The following is a 16879-nucleotide window of genomic DNA, read 5'->3' as shown; positions in this document are numbered from 1 at the left end:
CCTGAGTCCCACCTAAAGGACCTTCGCGTCCCACCAGTGGGACGCATCTCACCGGTTGAGAAACCCTGCCTTAGGGAGTGTCTTTCAGTGAGGTCACAATTTATGATCCCAAAAGAAGTACCATAACATTGGTATCAGCTCATATTTTCATTAACAGAATAATAATACTGAAAAAAAATTACATACCATAAGGGGTAATATGCTTTTAGAGACAAAAACTATGCCCCCTCAAAATCTCCTCAAACAACACCTCTCACCATTGAAAACAAAAACCAAAAAAGTCCACAAACAAAATTATTTAACTTTCAGCATTGCTCCAAGTCACAGGGATGGGAGTATTATATCTGCATTCCCTTGCTTTAACCATGTCTGCAGAGAACTCAATGATATAATACTGGAGCCTGCAGGGGGCACTATCGATGGCTGAAAGGGCACATAGGCCCCCAACTTCCTCTGAAAGTCAATTCAGTAAGCAGCACGACCAGTTTCCTGTAACAAAAGAATCAAGGGGGTCTAGAGTAAGAGGCTATTCCTTCAACTGGCCAAGTCAGCTATGCACACAGAGCGACCAACATATTATCGCACACACATGCCTCTGACGTGGAAGCGAAACAGATTTCACCCCATCAGGCTTTCAATCACTCTACCTGAGTGTTGGGACTAGCAAGCCTACTGGGAACAATTTATACCTCTTTTTTGTGCAACGAGTTCTGAGGAAATTTAATTGAGAAGATCCTCTACATTTTGTGCTGCAGCACCTCAGAGATGCTACTTGCTGTGCATCTGACCATGAACCACATGGCACTGGGGCTAGGGCCAATGGACTGTGCAAGAGATGCCTGGGCACACTGCCAACAGTGACAGACCAACAGGTGCCTCTGCGTTGTACGCTAAGAAAGCTGGCAGTCTGTATAAGCAGAAGCTTTTCCCACTCGCAGTACGTATACTTCTCTTTGGGAGGAGAAGGATCCTCCTCTTTGATACAGAATATGGAGTAGAATTTACATTAGGTGCAACAAGTAGCTGGAGCAGGAACAACAGAGCTGAGTAAAGATCATCAAAAAGCTAGAAATGCAGCTACATGCCTACAGTGGCTCAGGCCTGAAGCTGGGGGGACACTAGAGTATGTCTCCCTGCTCAGCTAGAGCAGACAGCAGGGACCAATGCTAGCCCAGCCACCTTGCAAGGGGGAGAAGGGATTTGCAGGGGAGATACAAAGCATCCTGGGATGCTGGGGGACTGAGTTAACTTAAATCTGGAGGGGATCAGGGACAGAAGTTCAATAAATCAGATTAAACTTAATCAGTTAAGTGTGATACTACATTCATCCAGGTTTATCTTAAACCAGTTTCAGCCATTTTGAAAGTGATTTATATGCACTGATCGTAGGTTGTGTTACAGTTTGGAACTGGTTTCTGATCATTTATGTTGGTTTATATGCAATTTCTGTCCCTAGCCCAGAAGGACACAAGTGAGCCCTTGTTCTTATTTTCTGTTCTCAACTGGTGCACCAGCTTCAGCCATGGAACTGCATATAGTTAATGTTGCTGTATTATAGTTTAAGAGAAACACTTATATTGAGCAATGGCATAAGATTTGTTACTTTTACTTACTGGGTTGAGCAGTTTACACCAGTGATTCTCAGTTAGGGTGTTATAGCACCCTGGAGTTCCTGGAGATCCTTTCAAGGGTGCCCTGGGGTGCTATGCAATGTTAGCACTGTTAGGTGTAAAAATATGATTCACAAGATAAAACCAGAGCTTTCAAATAGGAGTCCATATTGTGAAAAATATTCTGACCTGTTGCAGTGTTTTGTGTTCTTTGCAACAGAAATACTGTTCTATTATCTTTCCATAGTCAAAAATGAGTGAAAACTGAGAGGTGCCTTGAGTCTGAGGGGTGCCTCACATCTAGTGAGGGGTACCACAAATGTAAAAATGTTGAGAACCACTTGTTTAGACCAAGAGAAATGTGGGCAAAAACACTGTAGAGTATGTGAAACAGTCTGATCACCAGGTGTAGGGGCTGGGGAGCCATTTTTTTTTTTTTAATTAAGCTTATTTTCCACCCATCTGTTTATTAAAAAAAAAAAACAAGAACGCTTCTCAGCAGCATTCTGCTGAGGTCTCATCATGGTAGCTCTGTAACTGTCCTGCAACTGTGCTAATTTTAGGTCATGGTAAAACAATGTAGTTTGGTTCCTCACCACAACACAGTGATAAATTGGAGAAAAGGGGCCATATGAATGTGAAAATGATCATCACATTGCACTGAATGATAAAAGCTATAACACATATTTAGAGTCCTGTCTGCAATAATTATATTTAGGGTAAATTCTTGATTGCAAAAGCAGTAGTAAAAGCCTGTCTCCTCCCATATTTTTGGAAAGTTCTCCAAAGCTGTGCTGTATCTCAAGGTAACAACATCTTAGGAGGATTATTCTATTAAACATAGTAATTAGCAGTCTTAAAAAGTTGTTTTAATTAAAACAAAAAGTATAAAAGGCTGAGTGTTGGCTGCATTTTTAGGGATAAGAAAGTTGTGTGAACAATCACCATTTGGCTAACTATAAACACAGGAAGTAAAATATCAAAAATGTAAAAATATTTCTTTTTAAAAAAATGAGACACTTCCATTTATCACTTTTTCCAAATTTTATTAAATTTTTTGCATGATTGGAAATGCTTCTGGAAGATCAATCAGATTTTAGCTTTCTTGATTACATTATACTTAAGTCTGGTTGATGTCAAATCGAAGGCACTGTTATAGCATTTAAAACAACAAAAGGAAATCAAACTGATTCCCAAATGTGGGAAAAGGTATTGTAGACAAAACACTGTCCTTTCTCTTATATAATTTTTCTGTGAGACTCAAAATTAACATGCTGCTTTCTCCCCTGACATTGGGGAAACCTGAGGTGCCAATGCAAATTTGAGGCAGATAAAATTATATTTGCTACCTTCTGAGTTACTGTAATTACATTTACCCAATTATCCTGAAACACACATTCAGTCATTAGGTGTTGATTTGTTTATGAAGTCAGCAACTGACAGCTGTTTGTATCTCATTAAGGCCTGTTCATATGTAAATATCGCTCATAAAACTGAAATTAATTTTCATCAGGGTTAGAAATGTTCAATTCATGTACAATACAATTTCAGAGAGCAGGTGCATACATCTGATTTTTTTCCAATACAACTCACACCCACATTTTCTAACATAACAGATCTCAAATAACACAGGGATCTTGTAAACCCACATTTGCTTGGATACACTATTTTACACAGTGTAAAAATACCAGAACATCCAAAAAGGTTTATGCCTAGAATGCTCACTACAATAAAGGGGCATCATCCCCATGCTAAATATTCAACCACAGAACAATCTCATCTGTTGTGCAGAGCTTGAGCAACACAGCTGTGCCTGCAAGAGTAACAGGGTGAATGTTGAGATGACTCTTCCACCACAAACTGGTGGCAGAGCATCTGCACTGTGTGGCCACAGCTGTTACTTTTGTTTTTGAGCCGTCTTCTTTGTACAGGTGAATGCGAATCCACTAGTCCCCCAGTTAATGGCTATTCTTTAATGTCAGAAGACAAGGAATACTTCCGTGGTTCACAATGGATTTAAGGATTTGGTTTTAAATTAATACTAGACGTACTAGGTGTGCTGAATGTACTTACTGAACATGAACATGAGGTCAAATTATTTTTGAAGGAATAATAGTTATTGAATTATTTACAAATTAGGCCTATTAAGAGCTAAATAATGCCCTACCACAATCCAACCACAACTATGCAGGGTAGCAAGGGCACCTCTTCACAGACTGCATTACTGCTGCTGAGCTTTTGTGTCTGGGTGTACAGAGTCCCCACTTATTTGCTGCTCCTGATTCCAGGAACAAGTAGGTGAGGAGGGTTTAGCAGGTTTGGAGCAGTTTGTACAATACTCTTATCCCTCACACAGTGCCAGGAGAGCACAACACATGAAATAAAGTGCTGATGTAGCACACTGTCCCATACAAGCAGAGAGGAAGTGCTCCAGAGAAAATGTGCCTGGGACAATTCCCCCAAGGGCTGCTCTCCAGGCTGTATGGGTTACGCTCCCCTTAGCTGTGCCTATAGGCACAATGACATAGGAGATGGCCAAGATAACTAGCAGGTGGTTGTATTTTTTACTGCTCTATCGCTTACCTGCAGTTAATTGTTTTCCATCTGCTCCATTCAAAGGAGAACTTAAGAAAATAGAATAAAATATTTGCATAAATTTGTTTTTAGGTGTGTAAGAGGCCCCAGTCTGTACTCTCCACTCCAGCAGCCTCATGCAATTTAAGATGATAATTCTGGCAAGAATCTGGTCTGTTTTGTGCATATTGGAAGGAGAGGAGTGCTGGGAACCTCTCTTCCTTCAAGTGCACCTGCTAATCAAGTGAGCTATGGACCTAGAATTCCTTTGAGCGCTAGGCAGAGGCTCAGCAAACATGCTTATAAGCTCTCCATTGTTTTAATGGGGTACAGTCATCTGCCTTTGCATACATGATGTAGCCTAAAAGTAGGCCTAGGGCTGGGGTGGGAAGATTATGCTGCTTTATAGAGAACTGCAGAGCTTACTTTTTAGCCATCCTCCTGAGCCATCCCCTTCTACAAGTCTGGAAGGCTCAAGAATGCTCCACAGCCAGTGCATCTTACACTGCTACTCTTTATAAAAGCAACTGTATTAATCTCATATGTGTTAAAACTGAGAAGGGAGGTGGTTATGTCCTAACTCTGCTCGCTGATGAAAAAGGAGGGAAGAAAGGTAGTGACTGAGAATAGCTTGCAGTCTCTCATTACTTTTTGGTGGCAGGTATACTATCACTTCTCCCCTTGCTTTTGAATTTGAACACTTAGCATCATGTCATAGTCATATTGAAAACTATTTATGGGCAAGAAGGAATGTATAGTGGCAATCTGTATCATAATGACATACAAAATTCTGCTTCTAGAAGGAAGTCCTGTCAGACACAGAACAGAACATGTAATATTTATGATTTGTACATGGCATAAATAATGACTTGACTATTATTTCATCATGACTTTTCCCTTTAGACAAGTCTGGCAAATTAAAAATGCCATCCTATATGTCAAGGTAATCTAAAAAACCTTAATGAAAAAACACCAAACAAATTAATTCCACGTATACAGTCTAAGAAACCTTGGGTGCCTTGAGATCCTTTCAAAGGTACAGCAGGGTGCCACGCAGTGTTAGCACTGTTAGGTGTGTGAACATGATCCACAAGATAAAACCAGAGGGGGTGTCCCCATGAGTGGGAATGTGCATTTCCTGGTGACAAATAGCAGTGGCACATATTTGTGCTGCTGCTACTTGTCTCTGGGCATGCCCCTGCACACATGCTCTGGTGCATGGCAGACTGCTCTGGGTGGGGTAGGGCTGGCCCCAGCAGCGTTACATGGGGGCCTCCCAGGTGCACGGAGCCTGGCCGGAGCTACTGCATGGCTCTGGCTGGCCAGGCTTCAGTTTCAGGCAGCACATGCTGCTGCCATGTGCACTGCACTGCACTGCATTTTTCTGGCGCATGTCTTTTTAGATACTGGTATTTCCCGGTATCCAAATTTTGCCGCTGTGCTGCCTATATTCAGTGCAGCAAACAGATTAACGTGTGCCGTGTACATTTTGCGGCTCCTCAAAAAGCTTTGAGGTGCCACAGCTGCACATTCCCATTCACAGAGATGCAGCCAAAGATTTCAAATAGGAATCCATAGTACTATAAACAATCTGACCTGTTGCAGTCTTTCTGAGTAGTTCGCAAGAGAAAAATTGCTATTATTTTTCCACAGTCAAAAAATAAGAAAACTAAGCTGACATTTTCTGAGGGGTGCCTCAAGTCTGATAAAGTTTATAAAATTGGTCTAATATAGCAACTTTGACAGAATATACATCTCCTAAATTAATTTAAAAGCCACCTTATTTTGGAGGCTGTGAAGTGCTGAACCCCTCGTGGTGGTTGCTGTTTGTCTAGGGATCTCACAGATTTATCAGCTGAGAGAATTCAACACCTTGCAAGACCAGGCCCATCATCTTCAAACCCTCTGCATCACATTTATTGGAATTAAAGCTGGGATAGACTAATTTTTCATATCTTTGTGTCCTAGTAATCAGCTGTTTGTCAAACATTAGACACTGGGTACTTCCTCACCTTTAATACTTCACAAAATTCTATCCCCCACCAAAGTTCTGTCTGAGACTCATGCAAGTGTTGATAGCAGGCTTTGCAATAATGGCACAGTATCTTGGAAAGGGGGATCATCAGAGGAAATGTGAAACAGGGAATGGATGGCATTAGGCTATGGCAAATGCAGAAAAATAATAGAGAACCGAAAAACCCCCAGAACAATGAAAAATGAATCTAACCCAGCTTGAATTCCAATAGCTATGATGCAGAGGGTTTGAAAATAAGCAAGGTGTAATTTGAATTGAAATGATGGAGTAATTTTTATTCTCAGATGAAGGAAGTGGTGAAGATTTATCAGATTTATGACAATCTGTTATTTTAATATTATAACAAAGGCTTTATAATAAATAATGGAATAAATCATTTAGTTAAAACAAATAAAGGTGTAAAGGCAGGCAGAACAATTATGATGGCAGGAAAAAGGAGGAGGGCAAGACTTTCTGGTAAGTTTTTTTTTTTTTGCAAAAGACCACAGCCTTGAAGACCTCTGCAGTAAAGGGGGAACAAGAGGTTGGAACATTTTGGAACATTTTGGAATTATTAGTGCACATTATTACTGCACATAGGGCTTCAGGGATATAAACAGCTATGAAAGAGCAAAAATATTATGAAGAATGATTATTCAGTTTGTGGGGAGCCCTTTCTAAATAATTTAGGTGCTGTTCCTGTAATGAGGTGGAAGGGGGTGTTGCTTCACTTAAATAAAACAAACACTGGCTGATCTTATCATTGCATCACAATCTAATGGTATTAGGAAGATATTTTGTGACAAAGTATCCGTATCTGAGCCAAACAGAAATGATTGCTTACTCAGGCATCCATTGCCTTGAGTAAGGTCTGCAAGGGATATGGCTTTCTTTATGATATAAAGATAAAGTTACGTGAATATTCACATCCAAACACAATTTCTTACCAAGTTTTCTGTGGTAAAAGGACAGTGATTCTCCTCCACTGTGTGAATTCACTGGAGTGATAGATACTTGCTGATGTAAACTCCTGGCAGCTAGGCATACTTGGAAGGCATTCCTTAAAGTAAAACATTTCAACATTTGGTTAAACATGGAGACAGCATTAGGAGCCAAGTAGCTACTGGAAGTGAAGGTTTCACCGTCAGTGAATCTGGAGGTTACATGGTCTAGATCAGGGGTTAGCAACATTTTTGGCAGTGCCAAAAAGCCCTGCAACTTCAACTTGCACGCTGTTGGCACACCAGAGGCAGATGGCAAGGGATTCACAAGGGGCCCAATCCTTGTAATGCAGTGCAGCCCTGGCCCCTTCCCTGATGTCTGCCCTGAGGTGTGTTTGGATCTGCCACTGGAAAAGAGCCGGGGCAGGGCTCTGAGCTGCTTGCATCCTCCCAGCTGCCTGCCACAGCCAGCCCTGGCTCTGGGCAGGCCCCTGCCACTGGTCATGGAGCCCAGGTTGCTTGCAGCAGGTGGAGGTCAGGTTGCAAGCAGCTGCATCAGGGTCCATGGAGCCATGGCCCGGCTCACTGCTTGTGGTGAGTACACCCATGCCTTGGGGCAGACAGTGGGGAAGGGGCTGGGGCTGTGCTGACCCCAGATACTGGTTTAGATGTTACAGCAAAGAACTGGGAGGCAGAAGGATTTGGGGATGAGCCAAGAAATTTCCTTCATAAATTAATAATAATAATATAGAAGATCATATCGCTCATTTGCAACAGGTCTATTTAGGATTAGTCCTTTATAATGGTTTTTCTTTCAAGTGGATGTGTAATGATATTTTTCAATGTTCACAGTAGCATCTAATGCTGCTATTAGTATAAATCTACAGAAGTCTCTTGATGCCCATGTGCTGTCCTGCTGCATTTGATTTTTCACATTCTCAAAACAGCTTGGTTCTCTACCTTCCTCCTCCTTTCTTGTAGTGGATGTAAATGTAATTCATTTTTCTAGTTTCTCAAAGGTATAATGCCCAAATGCTTCAATGGCCTCCTTATTACCTTTTTGAGGAGGTAAAGGCCTCAGTGGCCTCCTCATTACCTCTTTTAGTTCCTTTTCTGCAATACTTCTGTTTTGATGTGCAGAACCATGTCCCAAACACCAGGGTGGGGTGCTACTGTTACTAAAGTACTTGAATAATGTCTTCCAGACTGTATTTTATTTTCTTGTTTATACTTCCAGTTTTTTAGTTACTTCAGTCTACAGGTGCTGGATATTTGCCTAATTATTTTCTACCCATTACCACTTCCCCAACAGTTTTACTATTCATTGTTTTACAGCATCATTCTTTTCCTATTTTTCTATATCATCCTTATTAGTCAAGGCAAATCATGCTCAATTTTTTTTCCCGGGGGCTGGATGGGCAACGCCTAGTCTGTCCATGTGCCAGATCTGACTGGTGGTCCCAATCCAGTGCCTAGGGTGGGTGCAGTGGACACAATATGGCTGCAGGGAAGAGGGCAAAGGGCAGTTCAGCCCCAGCCTGGCCCTGCAGAGAAAGGGGGCTTGATCCAGCCCCACAGGGGAAGGGTCATGGCCTGACTCCAACCTAGGGGAGGTGGGAGAACAGGAGGGAGTGTGGCCTGGCCCCGTGGTGGGAAGGGGGTGTGGCTCAGACCTGTCGGGGGAAGGGACCTGGTTCAGCTCTGACCCAGTCCCAGGTGGAGGAAATGGGTTCGGCCCAGCCCAACCAGCTGTGCCGGGCTTGGGGTTTGGGAATTTTGCAGGAGGGAGGGTGGCCATATTAATGGCCATTGCTCCCCCACTGCCAAATTTCCTAATCCCTAGGGAGCTCTGTGGGTCAAATGTGATGGCTCTGTGAGCCACATTTGGCTCATGGGCTGAGAGTTGAACACTCCTGCTCTAGGCCATATTCTTAACAATAAGAGCAGGGAACTGGCAGTCATGACTCAGTTTTTTCTCCTAGATCTGCATCTGATTAGCTGTGCAATCATGAGCAACTCAGTAAAGTTATGCAACAGATATATATATATATATATAATACTTGGCTACATTACAAGTACAGTGTAAGTGTATAATTTTTTAAAATTAAAACAATGGATATCGGTATTAATTAGTAGAAGTAAAAGCTTGGTCTTATTTTGGTAATGTGTTTTGTAATTAAAAACTAAATTAAGAGAAAATTATACTTTATCTGCTTTTCATTTGGTTATTCTTTAAGTAGATTCTATTTCTGCAATAAGATCTGACCAGAGGTTGGGATTCGTCTACCTGCAACTCATTACAGTATGGGATTTCAGACTGTCAGCTCCTTGAGAGAGGGCCTTGACTTACCTGGAAGGCAGTTAGCATGTCTTCGGAGCTGTATAATTATTAGTAAAAGAATAGCACTTCGCAAGTACTCAGAGTGACCAAAAATATTTGTATAATGAATGTTATAGAAGCTCAACACCTATTGAACACAGCAGTGGAGACTTGGTGTGCCGTGAAGCCCTGACCCCTTCTCTGCCATCCGTCCTGAGGTGCATGTGCCAAGCAAAATACCTCCATGTGCCGTGCTTTGGCACTTGGGCTGGGTGTTGCTTACCCCTGCTCTAGTCATTCAATCTATCCCTTAACAACCTGAAAATACTGAATGCTTGCTGGGAGATTTGGAATACCACTTTTGAAGGGATAGTTTCCTTTCTAGTAGTTTTCAAACTTGTCTCTGTCATCTTTTAGAAATGGTCTTAATAGATCTAATCAGCGAGTGAAAAGCAAAAAAAGCTTTCAGACCAATTATCAGACATTTTGACCAATTGTGTTTTTTTTTACTGGCTACATTATCTGCTTTAGTCTTTTCTTTTTATCATGGCAACATGTGGTCATGTGAGAAGAATTATTCAACTCCAGGCTCTTCCTTCTGAAATCAGTGCTACTGAGATATGATAAAACTCCTGAAATCTAAAAGCAACTGATCTTTCACGAATGATAAGGCCAGTAGTACCTACTCATACAAACCATTTTAGTGCTTTCCAAGCAGTGATACATCCCTGAAAGAGAAACTGAAATGTTTAAACTTTAAACTCCTGCCATTTTTGTACTCTGCTTATCAAATTAAATGTGCCAAGACACAACATGGCACAGGAAAAATGTTTCACTATACATGAAAGGTGCTGGATTGGAGCCCCAGACACTAAAATCCTCCATATGCATCTACATTGCTATGCATCTATGCATTGCTCAGGGCACCAGTACAAGTGTCTCTCCACAAGAAGGAAAGAGAGACAAGAATGTAATTCTCTCCCTTGGCTAGTAAAACTTTGGCTTCTCTTCTGAGACAGGCAGTGAGGATGCAAATTCGGGGCAAATGTGATATTCACACCTGTATAGTTGAGTAAGACTGAGATAATCAAGTCACATAAGCAAATAACAGACTTGAGACCATTGTAAATGTTAGTGAAAGGCTCCCTGCACTGGGTTTGAATCAAGGATCAGAGGTGAAAGACTCCATATTACTAATCTCCTGGAGGAACACACTTTTCATCTACAAAATGATTGAGTATGTGGGAAACTATGTTCCAGTAAAGAAATGTATCTTACTCATAGAAAGAAAGAAAGTAGCAGAGGAAAGGTCTGAACTTCCACACTGTAACTGTTTATTGTATCCTCACCAGTTAACTTCTTTCTAATTCAATCTATTTTTTTCTATAACTTTGTATTTCAGATCCTCAAATAATTTCTTGGAAGTACTATGCATTGAAGTTAAAAGAGTTCCCGTTGTTGTTCAGAACTTAAAAAACTGTAGCTTGAGATTTTTGATGCCGCAAACATGACCCATGCCACAAAGATGGTATCGGGGTGGGTGGATGTCACTGAACACAAACTAGCCTTACCTCCTGAACAAGGTGCCAAGTAAGGCCATGGTTGGTGGAGTACTCCAATTTCACCTGGTTGTCCATATGAGGAGTAAACTGCTGGCCACAGCCCATCACCAAGTTGAACTGTATCATGTACGATGCTCCAATTTGCATAGACTGTGTTTCAACATAACGCATGCTGGAAGCTAATTTAGAGTCTCCTGTAAAACTGAGAGGCACAGGGGGAAAATCAGAATGCATACTTTAAAAAACTCAGACAGTAGCTTATGAAGAACTGCAGTACAACCAGAACATTGCTTATACAAGCATTTTCATTCTGCAAACCATCACATGAGGAAGAGCCCTGACCTGGGACCACTTCACATCAGTCAGTCCTGGGGGCTAACCAGAAAGCATTCTTTAGCCCCAGTTTGAGAACCTCTAAGCTATAATGTGAGTCATTATTCTACATTGTATTACAGTATTGCCTAGGAACCCAGATCAAGGATCTGTTATTGTACAAAGGAAAAAAAACAACATGTTCCAGACAGTTCCTTGTAGTTGTAATTTCATTCATATATTGGGCAGTGAAGGTGACAAAACAAGAATTTGGTTCATGCTGCATATATTTTCTAGTTACAAGGACTTTCAGGGGATTCCCTATGGACTCATTCCCTTATGATAAAGGTAAATTATCTTCTTTGCTATGCAGTCCAAAATGAATGCAGTAGGTTGGGGGATGACCTCCTCAGCAGCTCAGAGGCTGAGAGAGATCTTGGAATCATAGTTGACTCCAAGATGAACATGAGCCAGCAGTGTAATGAGGCCATCAACAAGGCCAATCGCACCTTGTTCTGTATTAGCAGATGCATGACTAACAGTTCAAGGGAGGTGATGCTCCCCCCATGCAGCACTGGTCAGGCCGCAGTTGGAGTACCGTGTCCAGTTTTGGGGGCCGCACTTCAAAAGGGACATGGAGAATCTGGAGAGGGTTCAGGAGAGGGCCATTCACATGATTAGTGGCCTCCACGAAAGACCCTATGAGGGGAGGTCGAGGGATCTGGATCTCTTCAGCCTTCACAAGAGGTGTCTGTGGGGAGACCTTGTAGCTGCCTGTAAGTTTATCAATGGAAGACAACAGGGAATTGGAGATGCACTATTTACCACAGCACCCCTAGAAGTAACTAGGAATAATGGGTGCACATTAGTGGAGAGCAGATTCAGGTTAGACTTTAGGAAGAAATTTTTTACAGTGAGGGTGGCCAGAATCTGGAATGGGCTTCCAAGAGAGGTGGTACTATCACCTTACTTGGAGGTCTTCAAGAGGAGGCTTGACAGTCACCTAGCTGGGGTCATCTGACCTCGGTCCTCTTTCCTGCCGTGGGCAGGGGGTTGGACACAATGATCCATTGTGGTCCCTTCTGACTTTACAATCTATGAATCTATAAAAAATGTGTTCAGCTCACAGGCCTTTTAAATATTATGATAATCTGATTAAGATAGCTCATATAAACCAAAATAACATTCTTAGTTAGTGAATGTTGTTAGTGTTCACAAGAGACATGCTCCTTTCAGCCTCAGCATTTTGTAAGTCTGAATCCTCAGGATATAAACAATTTGGGACTAGGATCATGTTTTTTAAAAAAGAAAACTATCTGAAAAAGCTACTGAGATATACCCATGTAACAGTAATAATTAAGAAGACAGCAATCTAATTATTGACAGCTACTAGAGTAAAACCCCTACTTGGAAGAATTTTCCAAAAAAATGGAGAAGGAAAGGAGAGAGTGGTGTCTTAACAGACAGTACATGTTATAGGCAAGCACAAATACAAGCTTGAAGGTTAGAAAGCCATGAAATGCAACTCAGAAGTTGAGACAGGGAAAAAGACAACTGCGGCTGATCAGTTGGTGGGCCAGTGACAGAGAAAGCATAAGAGCACTCCACAAAAGATAAAGAAACAAAAAGAAAGAAATATTATAAGAGGCAGAGTGCTCCTTTACCTCTTTTATTAATAAGATATGTGCTATTTTTTTATTCATTGCATAAAGAGAAACATTAAATATTTAGGTCAGTTTTTACTGCCTTCTCAATAGCTTTTCATTCCATGTGAAAAATATGATATAATGTTCCATAACACAATTGGAACTGTTTCTCATCTCTAATTTAGAGTTTAAATTATGTGAGGTCTCCTGCCCACATTTTGTTCTAACAATAATATCCAGCTCTTGTATATCCTTTTTTTAGATGAAGTCCAAGGCCACAGAGTCAGGGGCAAATGTTGGGGTTAGAACACAAGGGTTCTTAGTTCTTAGCCTCCAATTTAATTCACAAACCTAGGATGCCTTCTGTAGTTCCCTTTCCCCAGACATCATATGCCACAAATGTCATCTACCTTAGAGCTTTAGAAGAAGATACTGAAAGCTGACATTAGTTTTTTGTTACTATTAAATTGGTTTGCTGTTGCTATCTGGTATAAACTTAAGCTTCAGGCTTCTGTTTACTCTTTGACCTTTCTCTTCTGTTGCTTCATTTCCTAAAGCAAGTTCCTTTTTATCCAGTCATATAAAACCATCTAGTCTGTGTAGATTATCATCCAGGAACTGACAGGAGGTCTGGCTTAACTGGGTGATCAGCACAGAGTATTTTCATAGAGCAATGATCCAGGAAGTAGGAGACTATGATCTTGAAAAAACTGAATTTCAGTTTTTGGATCCACTGATATTTTGTTTCCTTAACAGGACAGACTATTATTTTCAGTTATTCCTTTTGATATTTGTAGTGCTGTAGTATTTGATAGTAATTGTGATGTCAGATCAGGATAGGTGACATACTACACACTGCTGAATAGACTAAATGAGAGTCTCCATTTTTTTTTTTAGAATGGAATGCATCTCCTAAGAATGTGCTGGGATACTACCTGGCCATGTCTACACAAGATGCTACTGTGCAGTGGTTACTGTGCATTTATTTTGTACTTGTTTATATATTTATTGTATAAAAAAGTACTAACTAAATGTGCAGTAATGTGAGTTACTCTACAGTAGCACCAGCAAATGCCTCTTCTGTGATGCTACTGTACAGTAGCCTAATACTACTGCACAATAGTGTCATGTCACAGTTTTTGCCATGTGATGCTACTGCACAGTCAGTATCTTGTGTAGATGTGGCCCCTGAATTTCTTTTTCACTTCATACTTTCCCATATGTTTTCAAAATGACATGTGCCTCTGAGCATTTAAAAGTTAAAGCACATGTTGGATTGGTTTGACATGATTTTAATTCCCTCTATGCAGCTAGAAGCTTCATGGCTGGTATGGGAAATCAAAGCTTTAGCTATCTCATTCTGGGAAATTTGTGCCAGTACATCATGCCAATCAGTGCTGTGGGTTAAAATTAATTACTATGATTTGCCAAATCATATTAAATCACAGGAAAACGTTTTGGGCAATAAAACAGTTCAATTGAACAAAAAAGAAGTTGAAAATAGTTAGCCTGGTTGGGTGCATCTACACGTGTGCTTTATTGTGCAGTAGACTAATCCACAGTAAAGTGTCACTAGTTGCATCTACAAGAGACGCTGACTGCACAGTCATTACTGCACAGTCCTTTACTATTTGTATAAGCAAGTAGTAAATGACTGCACAGTAACCAGAGTTACTGTGCAGCAGCATCACCAAATGGCATGTTCATGATGCTGACTGCACAGTAGCCTGAGACTACTGTGCAACAGTCTCACATCATGCTTCCTCCCACACTCTGCTACTGTGCTACCGCACAGCCAGTGTCTCATGTCGACATGGCCACTGTCTACTCGTGCACTGGTATTATGGTGCAGTAAATGAATTGGTTCCACCATAAGACAGTACTTCCTCTGATAGTAATGTCTTATGCCGGAGTAATTAATTGCAATGAAATGCACATGTGGATGGTGACCTAAGTGTTAATTGTGCCTGGCCAGCCCAGGTAGCAGGAGATTAGACTCCTGCCTGCCACCTAGCCACATGGCTGCACACTTCTGGCACTCTCATGCCCCAGCCATCCCTCTGCTGCCGAACAGTACCACCAGAAGCCCGGGGCTGACTCCCAACCTTGCTGCCAGCCTGGGCCTGTTCAGCCCTGGCTCAAACTGTAGCGGTCTCTGGTGCATGCATAGACACTGCATCTGGGAGCAGTGTACTCCGGATCAAACAGCTCTGGTGTTTCTCGCTTCACATTAATTGCACGTGTGGATGCACCCATTAAGTATTAGCCAGGAAATCCTGCTTCCCAGAACTGAGGAGTGGAAGTCTCTTACTCCTAGAATTAGAAATGATGATCTGTTCTTCAGCCTAAGTGGGAACATGGGTGAACTATTTCAGGGCTCATACTCACACTTTAGCATAACCTCTGCTCCCAACAGAAACTTTCCCTTTTCATTAATGGTGATATATAGGCCCCCAAAAATCTTATAAGGAAACCTTGTTTTTTCTAGATGGCATTAAAAATCTTTAAAAAAATAGTTCCAATTTAGTATTAGTTTTCTATTTAGTATAGTATATAAGCATAACACACTTTTGTATATTATCTATATAATATTATACACACACACACTATATGTAAATGTATAGTATATGGACACAGCACACATAAATATATATATATCATTATATATCAATATAGTGATATAATGGTAGCAAAATAATAATAAGATAAAGGAAAAGTTTAACATTTAATACACGTCAAAATTGATAGAATTTTTGAAAAATGAAAAAAACCCCATAACACTAATTTAGCACTAAAATACAACTGCTAGGCATCATTAATCTCAAATTCAAAATGAAGTCTCTTACAGGTAAGGAGGCAGTCTATGATGTTCCAAGAGAGATTTTTTTCACTCAGAGGCAGTTGCACTATGGATTAATGGAGTCCTTTATAATTTACAAATTGCCTCTAGCAATGTAGCATTAAAAGTGTGAGATTTTACTTTCCCATTTCTTTCTCCCTACTTTTCTGCTAATATTTGCATAGGGAAACATGAAACTAGAATAGATTAGGAGATGTTTGAGAATGACTGACTGATCTACCTGATAAAACTAATTAATCAAAAGCTATCCAGGTATACCAGAACAGAAGGTGTTTGGTTTCTTTTTTTATTAATATTTAGCTGAAAACTGATATCTAACTATGTATATAATTAGAAATGAACAAGCATAGAAATACACAATGCCTGTAGGTACCCTTGAAATAATCACTTTACCTGCAAGCTCTATGAACTAATTGGTACTTCTGGGAATGATATCACAGTGAATGCCAGCCAGTCATTGTATTTGTAAGCTGTAATGGGATTCCTTCATTTATTGCACTTTCAAGGCCAGGACTTTCAGGAATAAATAAAAGCCACCTGGAAAAAACTGACTTGTAATGCTGTATTGACCTGGAATAACAACATGATAGCCAGAGTCCAAGCACTCAGACTGGGCCCAATCCTGTTGAAGGTATTATATTGGGAGACACTGTCCCACTGAAGACACCTGTTGCATTATTTTGTATCTCAATAGGTCTGATCATTTAGATAATCCATAAACATAATATATTTTAATTATTTTTATTTCATGAAACACTATCTCGTGTGCTGCAAATTGTTCTTAAAAGGAAAAGAAAATCAAATAAAACACATGCAAATTCCAACAATGTATTAAGCAATCAGAGCATAAAATTTATCCAGTGAAATTTACTCTTTACTTGTAGTTCATACTGGGGATGTCTATGTAAGATGCTTACTGTGTGTTAGCCTAATAACACTGTGCAGTAGTGTGCTGGTCAAAAACCATGCTAATAAGTTACTGCGCAGTGTTATTAGGCTACTGTGCAGTAACCATCACAAAAAACAACGTGTGCTCATGG

At 40.6% G+C, this 16879-nt stretch overlaps 1 protein-coding gene across 1 annotated transcript in view; it reads right to left on the bottom strand.

Annotated features, from left to right (window-relative positions):
* Nucleotides 1-16879, bottom strand: part of RELN (reelin) — a gene marked incomplete at its 5' end in the record, with an annotated part of 668605 nt that overhangs the window by 144929 nt on the left and 506797 nt on the right. Inside the window, 2 exons of the mRNA XM_019509331.1 lie at nt 7146-7258; nt 11031-11223. Of these exons, the coding sequence (XP_019364876.1) occupies nt 7146-7258; nt 11031-11223 (306 nt within the window). The remainder of the gene's footprint in view (nt 1-7145; nt 7259-11030; nt 11224-16879) is intronic.

Source organism: Gavialis gangeticus, unplaced genomic scaffold (genome assembly GCF_001723915.1).
Source record: "Gavialis gangeticus isolate Ggan-Ray unplaced genomic scaffold, GavGan_comp1, whole genome shotgun sequence".
In the NCBI taxonomy this organism is placed as follows: domain Eukaryota; kingdom Metazoa; phylum Chordata; order Crocodylia; family Gavialidae; genus Gavialis; species Gavialis gangeticus.
The sequence above is the reverse complement of the archived record's forward strand: the minus strand, read 5'-3'. Positions and strand labels throughout refer to the sequence as shown.